At 41.2% G+C, this 18,574-nt stretch overlaps 1 protein-coding gene across 2 annotated transcripts; it reads left to right on the top strand.

Moving 5' to 3' along the window:
• Nucleotides 1–4,275: 4,275 nt before the first annotated feature.
• On the top strand, nt 4,276–18,289 carry lrrc24 (leucine rich repeat containing 24). Of its 2 annotated transcripts, XM_067475439.1 has the most exons (5): nt 4,276–4,694; nt 13,998–14,192; nt 15,037–15,315; nt 15,655–15,823; nt 16,211–18,289. In XM_067475439.1, the coding sequence occupies exons 2-5, from the start codon at nt 14,031–14,033 to the stop codon at nt 17,455–17,457; spliced, it is 1,857 nt and encodes a 618-aa protein (XP_067331540.1). In that variant the 5' UTR covers nt 4,276–4,694; nt 13,998–14,030; the 3' UTR covers nt 17,458–18,289. The 2 variants fall into 2 exon arrangements, with proteins under 2 accessions (XP_067331540.1, XP_067331541.1); XM_067475440.1 differs by lacking the exon at nt 4,276–4,694 and having other exon boundaries at nt 13,983–14,192.
• The last annotated feature ends 285 nt before the right edge of the window (nt 18,290–18,574 follow it).

Here is an 18,574-nt window from a genome sequence, read left to right as displayed (position 1 = left end):
TTTATTCTACGATGAACTCGTGTCAGAATGACTGACAGCTGTCGAGGTGTGAGGGCTAAAGCAAAGGATGATGGACGCCACAGTCATCCAGACTGTGTGTGTGTGTGTGTGTGTGTGTGTGTGTGTATTTGTGTAAAGCATATGTGTCTGTGGCGGGCCCAGTAACATAAGGCTCTCTTAGCCTCCATTTGGCTGTATTTGACAATCCTCTCAGTGATTAGTGGAACAAATGTTTATCTGTCACATTACAGCTGTTGTTTTGCTGGCCATTGGTGAAGCTTTTATATCCTGCATGTTTTCAATCAGATCATCTGATTATGTGGTGTGTGTATGTGCGTGTGTTTGTGTGTGTGAGAGAGAGAGAGATGTGTAAAGATCTTGTATAGATTTGTTTTAAATCATAGATGCCTCCCTGGCATCCGTCTGTGCATGTTTTTTGATTCTAATCCATGTGGACTCAATAAACAAAAAGGTGATTTTCTCATCTGTTTTGTTTTTTTACATTTTCCTTCACATTTATATGGAAATCATATAAACTTTTTTTTGCTCTCTAAAATATGTAAATGGATATTTTACTGCCGCATTGGTAATTTGGTTTATCTCCATCTGTTTGCCTGACTGCGAATCGAGTCGTCAAAGTTTGTCTTTGCCTGCCATTTTGAAAGTAGCTCAAAACAGTCAATTTTAGTACCAAAGGGATAGATGGTTCAATCGCAATTACATTTCTAACAATGCCAAGTAGCTTGTATTTCCTCTCTGCTTCTGTATCAGCTTGTGTCTCTTAATTCAAGTTTCTTTCACATGCTTTGAGTTGGGAGAGGTAATCAAATGGCAACAAAGACATAATTTCAAAGCTAGAGGACGAAAGGCCTCTGGAGCAGGGTAGAATATAATCCACTTTATTTATAAAGTACATTTAAAAACAACTGGGTTGACCAAAGTGTTTTACATCAAAAATACAAAAATCAGCAAAACCAGGTAATAAATAAACAATATATAAAATAAGCAAAATAAATAAAACAATAAAATAAAAATGAGATAAGACTGACTCTCACTGTCAAAAACCCTTAAAAGCACTGATTTGGTGCTATGAAAAGGTTTAAAACCCGAAAGTTTCAAGAATGCCGTGAGTATTTAGAAGAGGCCGAAGATGTAAAAGGACAGCTTGGAAATAGAACAAAGGTTTTTTACTTAGAGGCTATACCACCTCTTCTTTAAACTATAACGGGGTAACAGCGGTAGAATAACTGCTATTTATAATCTCCAAAATACTCATTCCATCATCTTTCACAAGCCGAGGTAAAGTTACATCATTGGGACAAGTAGCAGGTTTCAAATGCATCACAATATCTTTAAGAGGCACCTTCTTCTGTATATAGCAATTTTCTATTTAATTTATTTATTGTATTTTATTCTATCTTTTTGTTGTTGACATATTTCAAATTTGTTGTGTGTCACATGTCTGTATTTTTACTTTATATTTTAGATTCTGTTTTTGCACCTTTCACCAAGACAAATTCCTACTACTGTTAAGTGTTCTTAACTGTACCTGGCAATAAACAGTTTTTTGATTCTGAAGTCAGTGGCTCAAAATGATCAAAAACAGCAGTAAATGGTAACATGATGAAAGGGTCAAACAAAGGAGTTAAATACTAGCTCTAATTTTAGCTATCTTAGCTAACCAGTGTGTTCCCTCTTTGATTATAGCAGTGTTTTCATTTACAAGGCAAGCTGAGAGAGCGAGAACATTCCTAATTACAGCCAATCCTTATGGGACTGGCTGCAAAGGGATGAAGGGTTTTTCCTCACACACACAGACACACACACTCAAAGACACTCACACACCTGGAAGTAGACCAGACAAACACTAAGGTTCTAAGGTTGGCCACAGAGCAACACTAATGGAACTGTGACTAGTTCAAGTGCTCTGAGACAGTAAAGCGAGTGGGTGGAGGACTGACGTCGCTTAAGCTGAGGATTCAAACTGGCAACCATGACATTGGAAGCCCAAGGGGTCCCACTCTAAGGCTGTTTAATAAGGTGCTTTTGGTTTTTATGGCTGTGAAACACAACTTCATAGTAAAGTTTATGAGCCAATTTATGTACAAATAAAATGTAGATGGGACCTTGCATGCATACAAATAGCCTGTGTTGTAATTTAATGTTTGTTGCTTCTCCTGAGTTAAGAGTAGCAGCATGAAAGGAAAGATTGTAAAAGGAGCCCTGTGCGCTTACAGACATTTGAGTGTGATGTTAATTATCCTGATGTGGGTCGAAATAGGCTCATGCTGGCCCAGAGGGGGTAGGAGGAGATCATTAAAATCCGAGCTCAAACACACGCACACGCACCACGGCTCGCTTGGCATCACAAAGACATGCAATTAGACAATGTACCTGCCCCGGTATGGGAACCTTTTAAAATGTAGCGAGGCAGCAGCGTACAGGAGTGCATGAGCGCACACACACACATACACAAACACACACACACATGCACAAGGCCCTTAATAAAGCAATGTTAAATGTGGGTCAGTGCGGTTTTTACTAATGTGCTGTGTGATTAGTGGGAGATCAAGTCATCATCACCGAAGGCATGAACAAACTCGAGGTTCTGATTTCCAACCAGGCTTTACTACAGTATATGCAGCAGTGGTTACTTTAGCAGGTAACAGGGGTACATGGCAAGTTGGCAACAGAGTTGCCAAACGATGATGCTAAGAATACTTTAAGAAACACTACATTAGAAAAATGTATCTTTATACATTCTACTGTATTATTTACATTTACATTTAGTCATTTGGAAGAAGCTTTCCTCCAAACCAACCACCTATAAGTCAGGGACTCGCATACACAAGATCAACTTGGGATTCAGTGCTGGGAGACTCGTTGACACTCCAGAGTTTCAGAGATTGAAACCAAATCCTGCAATTAATGGACAATATTTCTTTGGACAGGGGTCAGCACAGACCCTCAGACAGCTCTGTGGCTACACAGCCTGACTATGCAATGCAAGCTGCAATGCAATGTGTATTCTGACACCCGATGACCTTGAGCAGCATTAAATGTTTTCCATGCTGAGCCCTGTCCACCACAACATTGGAACCACCAGGGGGTGTAATGGTGTGGTTGATTGATGTACTATAGACTGTATGCAAAAAGAATTGAAATGGCGTTAGATATGCTATCAAGGAAAATTGTTCAAATAAATAAAAACAATAATGCATAAAATCATCCCCACTTTCATAAAAGTTGGGACACTTTGTAAAATATAAACATGCTAATGATGAAAATGCATTGATTTGCAAAACGGTGGAAACTGTGAAAGACATATTTATCATTTTGGATTTGATGTCAGCAACATATTGTATGTTTACCACTGCGTTGCATCACCTCTTTTTACAACATTCTGGAAAGAGGAAACAAACTGCATTAATTCTGACAGCAAACTTTTACCCCTGTCTTTCTTGACATAGGATTTCAGCTCCTCATCACTTCACGTCCTCCTTTGTTTGTTTGTTGACCTCATGACGCACCAGATGTTTTTACTGGGGTGACAGGTCTGGGCTGCACACAGGTCGGACTCTTTCACCACTGTTCTTGATGTTAAACATTCTGAATGTGCTTTGGTTGCAGCAATTGTGTTGCTGAAATAAGCAAAACTGTCCCTCCAAAGGGCGTCATGTGGATGGCTGTCTACGTTGCTCCAAAACGTGCATATATTGTTAGGATTAATGGTGCCTTCTGGGCAGATTAGCTAGCCTTAGTTTTTAATAGACAAAAGTATTGTTAGCTGAATCTATTCCATGGCAATGGCACTTTTTCAACTCGGTCCATTCGCCTTTTACCACATCTATTTGTGCTGGATATATAGGGACGAGGACACCAGTCTGTGAGCTGCAGAGCGTGGAGGATCCAATCGTTCACGGCCCTGGCCTTTCATAAGACAAGGCCGCTGTCCAAGGTTCTGAAATCACTGCCTCCTTGCAAGTGCGTGGTTTCACAACAAAGTCACGCTGCGTATCCTGGTTCATTTAGCTGCGGACGTTACACCTCAACTTAACTGTAACAAAGAGCGCGATAAGAGCGACTAATTTGTGTTCAGAAAGTGAATGAACAAGAATAAAGACAGCCTCGCTCCCTTTCTATTCCTCTTACAAGAAAAAGGGGAGAGAGACAGAGAGAAAGAGAGGGAGAGAGAGAGACAGAGAGAGAGAGAGAGAGAGAGAGAGAGAGAGAGAGACAGAGAGAGAGAGGGAGGGAGAGAGAGAAGGGGGGGGGGAGTCAATTCATGCAGGGATAATTAGAGGAGTGGGTCACTATAGGAAGATAATATCCGACGTTACTGGGAGAAGCCAGAAAAAGGAAAAGCCAATCAAAGCATAACAATATCTGAAGAGGGAGATAAGAGCCCGAATCGAGCATCATCAGCGCTGACGTCCAGCGTTGGCAGATGAGGGCAGTTTCCTCCGGCTCTTAGCATCCTGCTCAGCCTGTGTGGACTCTACACCGCTGTACAGTCAGGAGCGAGGGGGGGAAAGCGAAGGGACAATGATGGCTCGTCTATCTGCACTGAATTAAAGTGGGATTCATCTATTTTTTTTTTTTACATTTATTTTTACATTGCTTGTGTCTTAGAAGCCTCCCGAGCAAGTGAGGACATTTGCTGCCGAGATCAAGTCCGTGCATACAGGGAGACGGTAGGTCGCAGTTGAGTGTTGTGAAAATAGAGGGACAGCGTGCGTTTGGGATAGTAACACGTGAGGGGGAGGGGGGTGGGGGGCTTCTCAGCTGTTGTTTTTTTAGCGACCCCTTGACATTTGATTTTAAATCCCTAAAGCCCATGAATGAAGATTGTTCCGGGTCGGTGTGTGTTGAAGTGTAAAAACTGCCTTCCGCGCACTTCAGGAGATTACAGTGTGGGAGTGGAACCAACCATGGGCTTTATTTGTGGAGCTGCAATCAGAAATTTAGTTAAAGTCAAAAGAAACCCCATTATTTTTCACACCCTCGAGCGTTTCCTAACGCCAGAATTTAAAAATCACTGCTGTATTCCAAGAATTCCCTAAATGTCATTGTTTCATGATATGAAAGTTAGTGTTGAATTGCCTGTAACTCAACTATAGAATTGTACGGTTCAACATAACAATATATGTACAAAACCTAATGTGTGCTCTATGCAGTAGTAATTCATTGACGTAAAAGATGTGGGTAAAATACGAGAACATTTACATTTACATTTAGTCATTTAGCAGACGCAAGTGAGGTACAAGGCAAGCAAACGAGAAACAATGCAAACCAGAATTGAGCTGTAGATTATGGTGCTACTTTTGTCTTTTATAATTTTGCATAATTCTGTGACACTGTGATGAAGGGGTTCTCCTTTGATGAACATGTTAGTTAGACTGTGTGTCTGTTACTGAAATCATAGTTAGTAATAATGTTTTCTCTTTGAGTATTTAAATGCAACAGAATTTACACCTCTCATTATAATGTAATGCATCATAACAGCACCACTGTGTAAACATGTAATTGAAATTCACAAATCAAACAAACTGACTCCGATTCACATTGTTACATTGCTACATTGTATTGCAGTATATCAACTGTATCGTATATCAAATAAATATTGAACTATCTTCAAAACATTTTCAAGGTAGAACTGTATTTTATAAGCCTGAGAAATTTCATAGTTTTTTTTCTTCATAGATGAGGCATTAGTTTGAGCAAGGCGTACCTAATAAAGTGACAATAAAGTGGCTATAAATTCTATTTCTTATTAAAGCCCATTCAAAAAGATTATGAATAAAAACATATTTAGAAAAATATAGATTTATTTGGTGTGAAGTCATCCTGCAGTACTACAGCAGTACAATTTGAATAAAAACTAGCAATTTCTTAGTGGATCCTCTGTATTCAGATCACATGGTAATATTAAAGTGATACTGTTGTGGTGGGGTAAAATGAAGTATAATAGGATTACTGCTGAGCACAGCACACACCCTATAAGGATCTGGCAGGAATATTACAGTGACACTATGAAAGATGCCAAAAAGAATGTAATGTGATTAGGTCACTATACTGTTACTTATACTATCTGTACCTACAGAAATACTGGTGTTTCTACATTCTGACTTTTAAGTGTCACAGTTTCGTCCTTAATGTCAGCGTTTTAATTTATGTTCTTCTTGTTAATTGCTATTCTGCACATGGAGCAGCGTGGAGCCAAACAGCGGGCCCTGAGAAAGGACCTTGTTTGTTTAACTCCGAGGGTGGTGTATCTGTCGTGCACGGTGTGTGTGGACTGATCCATACGGACAAGTTGAATTCTTAGGCATGCAGAGATCTTAAATTTTTCATTGGCTACTGTCTGCTAGACAATGATGACTGCAATCTGTGTTGGCTGTAATTGTGTAACCTCCCCCTCAGTTCTGCCCTGATTTAAGAATGATACAGACAGAAGGCAAAGATCAGATGAAAGCAGAACCAAAAGAGGAGTAAAAACCGTAACTTTAACAGTTTTTATTATTTCCTGTCTATGTGCCAGACAGCACAGATAACCGCCACATAGGCTACATGGCACAGTGTCATTTGACATACATCTGACATCCATCACTTGCAGTCAGCAGATGCTATCACTTCCATGGCAACAAAAACACATCATTTATGAGGATTCAATGACTCCTACAGCAGACACAACTGCACACCCAATATTACTGAAATGCAATATAGTGGGATGATAAGCAATCGTTATCGAAGCATCGGTTTCATTTTATTTTTGGACACACACACACACACACACACACACACACACACACACACACACACACACACACACACACACACACACACACACACACACACACACACACACACACACACAGACGTCCCTACACACTTTCATTGCTGCTTGAGCAAAACCTACATGTCTGATACAGCTGCCATAAAAAGGAGTAGTATTTACAATTCAGCCTCATCCATTTGGAACCACAGGGAAAATGTAATAATGCAACAGCTTAAAAGAAAACACTTCCAAATCCAAATTCATTCATGTGAATACTTTTTGGGCAAAATGGAAGGGACTGTTCTGCTTCTCAATAGATGAGGATGTGACTCCCATGCATCCATATTTGAACCTGTCTAAGCTCAGCCGCCCATTGCAAAGTGAAACAAAACTGTAGTCAGCAACCATCAAATGTGACATGCTTTTGTTACATGGTGGGGCCTAGGATTTGTTGATGTGCTCGCTTGTGGGGACATCTACAGTATGTTCTCAAATGTCCAGAACTGAATTTCATATTGATGACATGGTTTAAGGTTAATAGTCCTTTTGGTTAGGATTACAGTAGGACTCCAAAAAAGTCCATGAAAAGTCCCCAATGGGTGATAAAATGATTATGTGTGTGTGCATTTGTGTGTGTGTGTGTGTGTGTGTGTGTGTGTGGCTACTTTTGCTTCCTTCATTACTAGACACACCCACTCCCTCAGTTAGTGACATTTAAGAATGGGTAAAGTGTAGTGGGTTGCAACCGCCTTAATGAAAGTGAAGAAAAGGAAATGTAAAAGTCAAACCACTCATTCTGTCCTGCAATAATCCACCATTTCATAAATTCCACAGCCTTTCAAATGAAGATACCATGAATGTAATTGCTGTGGTTGATTGCATCAACCAACCTTGACAATTAGAATGGACAGTGTGTCTGTATGCGTATTCTTGTACTTGCTATTTAGTGAAAATCTGAAGAAGAATTTTCCTTACAGAGTTAAGGCATTTTTGAAAAGTGAGGAGATATTGGACTGTCCTCATAACTTGAAAGGGCTGTTTCAGGGTTAAGACTTGGATTTAGGGTCAGGGTTAAATATTCAATTGTTAAGGTACTGTATTGTGTCAAGAATTTCATCACAAAGATAGAAGTGTGTGTGTTTGTTTGGGTGGGTGTGTGTGGGTGGGTGGGTGAGTGTGTATGAGAGAGAAAGAGACGAAGAGACTAAAGAAAATTGGCATTTGAAAAAGGGCGACACAACAAGAAATCCCGAGAAAACAGAGGAGTAAGTGTCAGGCAGGTGGTGCAGACTCAGTGATTCCTGCTCTTCACCTTTTAAAAGAATCTCAGACAGCTATTTTTCAAAAGGTGACACAATTCATGAACTTTCTGCTGGCATATGAACTAAATGCCTGAGTGATTAAGACGTCACAAACACAGACAGAGTTGATGTTTCATATACTTTCACTGGATTTCTAAGAAAAGATCTTCATAACATATGATATATGACATATTACACAATGTCTTAGCATATGTACTGAAGTAAGTATACTTACTCTATCTCCCAAGTATACATAATGTAAAAAGTATACATATAGGTAAAAAAAAAAAAAGTAAACGTCTCAAATATACTTTATGTAGTCAGAATAAGTAAGTTTACTATCTTAATATTTCGTCGGACTGAATCGGCCCTGTTTGGATTTTATTAAGTATGCTTCAACTAGATTGTTGTAGGTTTCATAGTGAGCTATACTTAAAGTATACAAAAGTTCACATCTAAGTGTTATTTAGTACTGCAACAACATGAACCACTCTAAAAGTGAATTTATAGGTTTAATCTTAATGTATTTATATAACTTAATCCCGCTTTTCAGAATTTATTAAAGTACACTTTGAAGTAGTGCTGTAGTAAGTTTTCACATCATGTTTTACATGGAACATTAACAGGGCAAAACACCAGAACACAAAACAGTTTGTGCGACAATGTGATACAACACTAACTAAATGTCATGCTGGGTAGAGCTCAATAGCAGATAAACTGTCCAAAAGAGCACCTCTGTATATGGTTTAGAAACGTTGTGCTTAAAAAAAAATGTTTCTTATATGAATCAAAGTTCCAATATTGTACTTGATGCCTTAGGGCAAGATTATTTGCGTATATGTTTCCCAGTGTTGGTCAAATGATTGCAGATAGGCCAAATAAACTGTTTGGTATCCATGCCAGTATGAACAAAGCAACTAAAATTAACTTTATAAAGCTAAGATCATGCAAATACCTATACTTATTTTAAGCTTATTTTTAGTTTAAAAGAAGTATAGTAATAGCACACTTGAATATACTTTTGTAAGGGTATTACCTCTTTAAAATAATAAATTACACCTTAACCTACAGTTTCTAAATTTGCCATAGCTTGGCTGGCAACCCTGTGTTGCCAGTGAGGGCTGACTACACTGTGTAATTCATTAACTTAATTAGCTTTGGAGGGGCTGGGAAAAAGGTCCTCATTGCTAAGCTGACTCTCTCAACCCTCTCTCACTTTCTCAGTGTATTCAGGCTTTCACTTAACACATGTCAACAGTTGTGTCCCCTTTTTTAAAGGCTGTGTTATTACAAAAGGGCGGCCTGTTGTGCATTAGATATATTTCATTTGTATGATTATGTATTCCTCTCGGAAATCAATATGTTTCCGCTGCATAATAATGTTGTTGTTTGGAGTCGTACGGTTTTACACAGCTCTGGTAATGTTGCCTCAGCTTAGTCGTGCAAAGAACGAAGTGGATTTTGAGGAAAGAAGGCAAGGACTCGCAAAAAAGGAAGAAACACACAGTTAAATGGGGGTTTAAAGTCACATTTTAAGATTTACATAATCCTGCATGGTGCATAAAATTAAATCTTGTGTGGAAAGTACATACCTATTAAGAAGTCAGTGTTGCCATCGTGCTTTCACTTCTCTCAATTCTCAATCACAAATAAATCTGAAATGCATTCATTCCAACATTGAAACAACTTGTTGAAACTCGTACAAGCAGTGCTGCTGTCAACACACAGACTAAGATGTGGAACCACAGTCACAGCTTGTTAAGGCTTAAACCTACCAAACCTAAATCTGACTTTTTATGTTGATTTTTGCATCTATGCAGTCTATATCAGTAACATTTGAGTTTTCCTGCTGAGCAGCTCACATTGCCAGTGACAGTCTCTACATGGCCGACAGACCTGTCACAACTGTTTCTCATGTGAACTCTTAAAAACTAAAAAGATTTATCCAGTTTGTCTAAGTACAGGGAGTCACAGTGAAGGTTTTAGACTAAATGCTCCAGTGGGAGAAGTGGCATAGTGCTGGTGGCTGCTCAGAGGCTTATTCTGCTCCCGGTAGTCTGACAGTGAGCTTCATACACATACATGCATGTAACCAGAGACTCACACACTCATATTGAAGCAATAAGCAACATGTACTCATTTACTTTGTTTTTCTCCAACATATACATTCGCAAATACAATACTGAACACACACACACAAACACACACACACACACACACCAATCAATGGCAGCGAAGCCCAGCTGGACAGAGTGGAAAAATAAAGAAATCAATGCTGGCTTATTAACTGAGCACAGCTTCCTTTGCTGCTGACACAAAAATATGTGTTCGCGTGTGTGCATGGCTGCATGTTTGTATCTGGCTTGGTCTGTGTCTCTGAATGATGATGGCTGCTGCTGCTGCTTGAAGGCAAGATGTGCGGGCGCATAAGCATGCAAGTGTGTGTGTGTGTGCCTTCCTGTGTTTGTATGTGTGTGTCTGCTAGTGGGAGTGTGTGTCCCTGAATGTTGGTGGCTAGTGCTTGGGAACAAGTGCTACTTTGTAGGCGTGCTCTGCATGATTATGAGTGTGTGTCTGTGCTTGGGGGGGACTTGACTCAAAGTCAGTGTGTTACTCTTGTGTTACTCTTGGGTTAGTGCCATAGTCCTCTCCCAGTGCCTTGGCCTCAGTCTATTTGTGGACAAAAAGATGCTCGGAGACAAATGATTTAGCACCTGTCTGTCAGAGGAGAAGGACAACAGATGAGAAAAGACCGAGGTCACAGAGGGAGAAAGGGAAAATGATGCAATGGATGAACAGAGCAGGAAAGTAAAAAGAGAGAAAGGGGAATGGAGAGAAAGAAGTTCAAACTGGACAAAGATAAAGTGAGAGTTGTGCTACAAGAGAGTGTACAATTTACCTCCAGGGTCACCACATAGCTCAAGTTCCTACAAGCAATTTTCCCCTGGAAATGACAGCTTCTATTTCCGTGGAGTTGTTTGCCTAATACCAGCTCACAGGAACTGTGCTTGGCCTTCAGGCCCCGCAAGCACACCTTCCTTCATCACAAGAGTTACCATAACAACGGATGAGGCCGACCTGTACCGGTGGCAGTGCAGGGATGTGAACTTTGCTTCTGCCTCCAGCACTCTGACTGTCTGTCTGCTCCACCTCCAACACATCAACAGCTCCCATCCTTGGGAAAAAAATAAGAAGAAATCATAACAACATTATGTGGTGAATTTTCTGCACTGCCAATGTTTAGCCAGCCAGGCTCAGGCTCAGCAGCGGATGATTTGTTTGGGGGCGGGAAAACAAAGCGCTATATCAAGTAAAAAAAAAAAGACTATTAGAATTTCTGAAATGTCCAAATGAACAAACTGCAAGCTGCTCTGAACACCTGCACGGCATAATTTTTGCAGAGAAGTGCGTGCATAGTGCGTAGATGCATGTTAGGAGGTAAATGCATCACACTGAATGCTGAGCAGGCTTTGTGTGATGTGCACATTATTAGATTTCCTTTGGCGTTAGCTGTCTGACATCTGCCCTGGAAGGTCTTTGCAGCCAGTCTCCTTTAACCTATGTAAACGACATTAAGCTCTAATCATCCTATTTACTGCCCCCCCCAACCTTTTTTTTATACAGCCGACAGATATACTGTATATTGCTGACCTTATTTTTTTGAATGCCGAACAAAGAAGCCCCCTCTGTGAAAGCATCTGCACTGCCGAGAGCAGCTTAGCTAACACGCATCTGATTGTGCAGATTACGCATGTTCCACAGAGGATTACTGAGACTGAAATGAACAAATTGACCTCTTACCACTGAAATCCCACATACGGATGACAAAAGATGAGTCAAGCACATTGAGGGCAGGCGGCATCTGAAACAGCAGAGCATAAAATATACTGTAAGACGAGTTGCAGTCAGCAGCATTATTTAAAGCAACCTCTGCTATGTTTGTGTTATTTCTGTCATTGGGTGTCTTTCTGTTTGTAGACCCTGACGTCTCCATAGGTTATATTTGTCTCTAAATCTCATCAGCCTTGTCCTAACGCTGGATGTGTCAGGCTCGTTTTTCTTTTTATAATTTTTTTTGGTGTAACATGGAAAAAAGTAGAGAAATACACAAGTTATTTTCTCCACCTGGCAGGGTGTCATTGACATTGATGCTGGGCTCATATTCTACCAACAAATGTCAGACTGAGCACCCTGTTCTGTGGGTAATCTTAGCTGAGGACGAGCGAGTGTCTTCCTCTCTGGTTCCCTTCTGACACTTTTCAAGCATGTCAAAGTCTATTTAAAAGTCATTTCACTGTAAGACCTAACAAAAGCTCAATGACAGACCAAGGCTTTATTCAAAATTCTATTTTTTGTGCTTTCTCTCCCCAACAATAGAAATACACAATTTCACTCCATGCTTGTTTGGAGAGCTCTAGAGAGGAAATGGCAAGCTTTTGTTAATAAGTGTCTTGATTTTTTGCAGAGAGAAGACTATTGAACAGTTTATATAGGTCAAATTGAATTAATCTGGCTGGCTATCCTCGTAAATAGGCTCTAAATCAAAAATGCAATATTAAAATCTGGTTCATTGCTTATTTGCTTAATAATGCAGCATGGCTGCAGCAAGATTGACTTTGCAGCCACTGAAATGGTGATCCTAGTGCTTATTCACGTAGATGTTAAATTATTGCTCTGGATTATAACACTATAAATGAGACATGCTTGGTATCAATCTGAAAAAGGAGCTTAAACACCCTGCAAACTGAATATTTATAAGTCACACTGTATTTCAGGCACAGGGCCCTTTCATCAGTGAGCTGTAATGAGATCTGTGTGCACTTTAATAATTAATAAACTAGATGATCTCCAGATCATTCAGAGCTAGATGTAAATGCTATCAATTAACTGTCTGAGTGATTCTGCAATCTTAGGCAAACTAGAAATTCCTCAACTCAGAGAAGCTTAATGGATAATACGGAGACATGGCTGGGGCACACATCAATGTTTTATAGCAATGTGGGATTTTAGATTGGATCAATTAGATGTCTGATTCTCTTCTGGATTCTCTAGAACAGCGGCTCCGCGAGGCACAATAACTATACTTGCTGTCACACAAGCACAATGTTGGGCTCAATGTGACATATGAACATGTATTATATCTCCAGCCCTGTGGTGTCTCCATGCAATCTGCTCTCGATGACCCACTGTGAACACTGTTGTGCTACGTGCTGTTGGACTGCAAGTCTGAGGCCATGCTGGGGCAAACAGTTCAGTAGAACAATAAATCCCTTTTGGGCCTCTAGAGAAATAAGAAAGCGCATGGATGAGTTGCTCAGTGATGGGTTTATATCAAAGGAAACTTTGCTGTAAGGTGTAGCAAGCAGTCAGGGCTGATGTTTTTTGATCAGATGATTAGTCTTAGTTACCATTTGAGATTTTGCTTTGAGGAGGCAAATGTGCTTTCTGAGATTACAGCGGTTACAACGGAACCTGTGTCTTTGCAGCACATTTACACATCTGTATGCCTTTGTAAAACAGAAAGAGTGAAACAGAACTAGAGGGAGAGACAGGAAGTGGGTGTGTGTATGTGTGTGTGTGCGCGCCTGCATTAAAAAGACAAGAGAAAGGTCCTTGAGGAAAACCTGCACATCTTTTATCACATCTTTAATTAATTGGAGCCCATAATAGAAGCTGATGCAATTTCACTGAATCGACACAGTTAAATGAAAAAAGAGCTATGAGGAGATACTCTTGCTTTTTCATCAGTCTTCACTTGCCATTTCACAGTTATCTGCATATACTACATACACGCAGCTACTGTCAATCTTTACTTTGTGGATGAAATGCATTACTTGGAAGGGAAAGGGAGCATTATCTCAACACAGGAGAAGGATTATTGCTTACTTTTTGTCTTTTTCTTTGTTTCATCTCCTCAGGTTTGGTCTCTGAAGGTCTTGTGTGAAGCTGTCATGATCCTCGTGTGTCTCTCCAGACCGATCCTCATCACCCTGGCCATTGTCCTGCATCCATGTCTGGGATGCCCATCCAGCTGTCGCTGCTATAGCCTTACAGTGGAATGTGGATCGCTTGGGATCAAAGAAATCCCACAGGGTGTCCCCTCTGTAACAGAGGTTAGTTGGCCAGTTGGCAATAACCCCCCCAACCTTTCAGCATCCTTGTTTTTGGTATGAGCTGACTTCCTCTCCAAGCCATTCTTGTTACCCTCAAATGATTGTGGTTAATCTATTCACCATGACCCTCTTTGATGTGAGCCCGAGGGAGGGGCTGTGCTGATGGCTGTGTAATTATTCATTCTTGCTTAGAAAATGACTCTTGCACATCCTCTGATCATCTGTTGAGAAGATGTTTAACAGTACACCGTCTTTTCCTCTTGGGTTCAGGCCCCCCAGCATTACTGCAACTCATGAATATTAATGAAAATCATGTCCCACATAAATTGTTCCATTAACCTCAATCAGCAGGTCTATCTTGTCGATCATACTTTACCTGTGCCTTTTTTTTCCTTTTGAAAACATCATCAATGAATTCACATTAGCAATCAATCAGACAGCCCCGCACTGTAGATTAAACACAGAGAGCACTTCTCATGTAGCTCCAATCACTCAAACATTTGTTGTTTTAAGATGTGCACTGACAAGTAGGGTGATTTCTGCACCGCAAACCAGCAAACATGCTGCACAACTCACATTCTCATTATTACCGTGATGTTGAACTAGCATAATTCACCTTGTTTGTAGTGCCAACATTAACATATATATCCACAGCACCTCACAGACTTGTAATCTCTGTAATGCCTTCTCATGTTTAATACATTGTTCTACCAGATGAGCACAGCACAGCTCACTTCCTTGTACAAAAGCAGCATTTCAAACATCTTGTCCCCTCTGCTGTTTCTCTAATGCAATCAAAGAGTGATCACCCTGCTAACTTTATTTATTCTGTCTTCCCTTGAAGACCTTCTTCCTCCAGGACAATGCCGTAGTACAAATTCGTCTTCAGGACCTGACTCGTTTGGGGAGCCTCCATTACTTGTACCTTCAGAACAACAGCATCTCTGCCCTGGAGCCTGGGGCGTTTGTAAACCAGGGGCAGCTGTTGGAGTTGGCCCTAAATGGTAACCTCATCCACCTGGTCACCCCTGATATGTTTCGGGGTCTGGAGCACCTTCGAATCCTTTACCTAGCGAGCAACCAGATCACTCGAGTCCAGGACCACACCTTCAGGGGACTACAGGTTGGTGCATGTGGGCTGAGATAAAACAACCGTTTGCCATGGTTGAGTCAGAGTTCTAAAAGCTGCAACACTAATCCTTTTGGTAAAGTTAAAAAAGCTTAGCTTTTGCAAGCAAATCTAAAGCTACTTCATATGGAATGCCTTTTTATGGATTATATAGAATGGTGTTGGAAACTGTAAATCCAATTCATGACAAGTCTGACTAATCCCTACTCCACTGTTATACTGTACAGTGCAGATTAAGTCAGGTGAAAATGAATCATCTTCTCTTTACATTGTCGCATCTGTATTCCTCCTCCATTTCATTTTCACTCCTCTGCTTCATGTTGCTGTCTGCAGCGCCTGCAGGAACTCCACCTGCAGGAAAACAGCATTGAGCTGCTGGCGGAGCAGGCCCTGTCTGGCTTGTCATCCCTGGCTCTGCTTGACCTCAGCAGGAATCACCTCCGCACCCTGGGAGCATCATCCCTCAAACCGCTCGTCAGCCTGCAAGTGCTCCGTGTCACAGGTAGGCAGAGCAAAGACAGAATTCCTAAACCTCATCACATACTTTACCAATATGACATAATTCTCCAAGATTGGATTTAATGCTTCCATTCATAGTGAAGCTGCCTGAGAACACACTATCAGAGCACAGAAATTCACATCCTATTTTAAACCAGCCACAACCAATATACTTGTTTCAATAAAAATGAAGAGAACAGAATTTACACATGAAAGGTTCTCACTCAGCTGTAAGAAGAAAAAAGACATAATTTCAAAGGACGAATTGGAAAAACACAGGAAAGAGGGATTTCACATGAAGGCTAATTAGTTGTACAGTGGGTGAAATTTAAATAGGAACATTTTAAAATAAAACACACTTTCACTTGTCTGCTTCCCTTGTTTCTGCCAGAGAACCCATGGCGCTGTGACTGTGCTCTAGGCTGGCTGAGAACCTGGATCAGCAAAGACGGCCAGCGTCTGTTGAGCTCTGCCGAGCAGCGTCGGCTCATGTGTTCTGAGCCACCACGACTCTCCCACCTCAGTCTAGTGGAGGTGGCTCCCAACAGTCTTGTCTGCATCCCTCCTGTGGTGCAGCTCGAGCCGAGCCACCTTACTGTGCGTCTAGGAGAGAGCCTACGAGTCTCCTGCCAGGCCTCGGGATACCCTCAGCCTCAGGTGACCTGGAAGAAAGCCTCCCACGGCAAAGCCCAGGTGTCACCTCGAGGCCTCGTTCAAGAGCTGGGACCCAACGGAGAGCTGTTCAGGCCCGGAGCTGGAGGAGTGGTGACAGCACTGCCTAGCAGCAGAGCTCTAAAAGTGGGAGGTGTTGGCGGGATCCACGGGCTAGTGCGTGGAACGGAGGAGGGTGGTGAGAGGGACAGTTTTGACCCAGACATGGGCAGTGGAATGCTATTCCTCAGCAATGTCACTGTAGCGCATGCCGGGCGCTATGAGTGTGAAGCTTGGAACCCGGGTGGTGTGGCCCGAGTTACCTTTCACCTGGCGGTCAACATGTCCTCTTCTTCATATTCAACTCAGTTTTGGCCTCGTCTGAACACACACTCCTTTGTCTCTTCTTCGTCTAGCTCCTTCTATCGACCAGAGGTTCTGGATGTGAGCCAGGAACCGCTGTATGAGCAGGACAGCATGGACTTTAACGCTTTGGGCCCTGCCACGCAGACTGCCATTGCCATTGGGATCTCCTTGCTGGCACTCACTGCCATTCTCCTCTTGATTATGATCTACACTCGTCACCAGCAGTACAGGAAAGAGGAAAACGGCTCTTACTGTACCAGCAAGGAAGAAAGCATCCTCTACGTGAACGACTACTCTGATGGGCCCACCATCTTTGCGCAGCTGGAGGAGTACCGAGATGACCACGGCCACGAGATGTACGTCCTCAACCGTACCAAGCCTGTGATGGGGTCCACTTCGTCCAGGTGTCCCATGATGAGTGGGTTTGACCAGCAGAAGGGTATGAAGGAGGCTCTGCTAGACCACGAAATGGTGCAGACACTGACCAGATCAGGGGGAATGGGTCTTCGCAGAAACCCAGCAGATGGCGGCGAGGGCCCCCTAACCACAGACCCAGAGGAGATCTTTCTCAGTCAGAGCCTCCTCTTTGGATCACAGGTTGCCTACGAAATCCACTGCTAAGGGGTTTTAGTTGTATTCTGACATAAAACAATACGGACATTAAAGACATTACAGGAAATCTGCTTGGTAGAATGGTTTGAAGAATCATATTATTATGTTGTCTACAAAAGTGGTGACGGTGGCCAACTTGGATCACAACCAGCTTCTTGTGTGAGTGATTGTGCGACAGTAAGCTCAGTCAGAGGGATGAAAAGTGATAATTAAGGGAAAACAAGTCAATCATCAATTTCTGTCTCCAAATCAACCCTTTAAAGAAAATTATTAAATGGTTAATCTTATGCGAAATTATTGTTATGACATTGTCACCATAAAGGCTGAAACTATGTAGCACATAGTGGCAACTACCAACATGGATTAAAACGGTGATTTTTTTTTTTTTTTGTATTTGGTTTTCTTTAAGTTTTGTTTTGTGTATTTAGTCTGTGGTTTGTGTAAATATAATGGAGCTTGTTTATACTGTGAAATGCAATTGTTTTGTGGACCCTGTTGCAGATCCCATTAGAATTAGAGCTAAACCAATCCTCTTACCGAAGCTGCATTTCATTATCCATATGTGTGAGTGGGTGTAGATGGGTGGATTTGTTTAAAGAGGTTATTTTAAATGCAGCAGCAAGTCTTTTTTCCATTTTCTTTTACATTTTTACCATAGCATTGCATTTCTTGGTGTTAACATGTTTGTTTCTACTGGCTTGGTGAAACATTAGAAGAAAGAAAGAATATTTTCGCTGTCAGAAACTGACATTTCACTAACATCCATCTTTAACAACCATTCTAATGTGAATAATGTACAATCTGTCTTTGTTTTCTGCATAATAAATTGTATTTTAAAATATTCAGTGCTTCTTTTTTTATATTACTTTACATCAATTAGACTACCTTTACCCTAGAAGCTTTTCTCTTCTTTCCTTCAACCTATGAGATGTACCAAGTGATTGTGTTTTTACAGAGAGACTGTTGAGTAACTGCTTTCAGTTCCTGTGTAGAGGTCAGTCTGTGAGAGCCATGGTTCATAAACTCTTTATTCGTCACCTCTGCTGCTAAGAGCTGCAGCATCAGGTATGCTTTCAGAGCTACTTCTGGCCTAAGATAGGTGCTACTGGAAATGTGCTGTGCTACC

This window comes from Channa argus, chromosome 14, assembly GCF_033026475.1.
Source record: "Channa argus isolate prfri chromosome 14, Channa argus male v1.0, whole genome shotgun sequence".
Taxonomy (NCBI): domain Eukaryota; kingdom Metazoa; phylum Chordata; class Actinopteri; order Anabantiformes; family Channidae; genus Channa; species Channa argus.
Note: the sequence above shows the minus strand (reverse complement) of the source record. Positions and strands in the feature narration are given on the sequence as shown.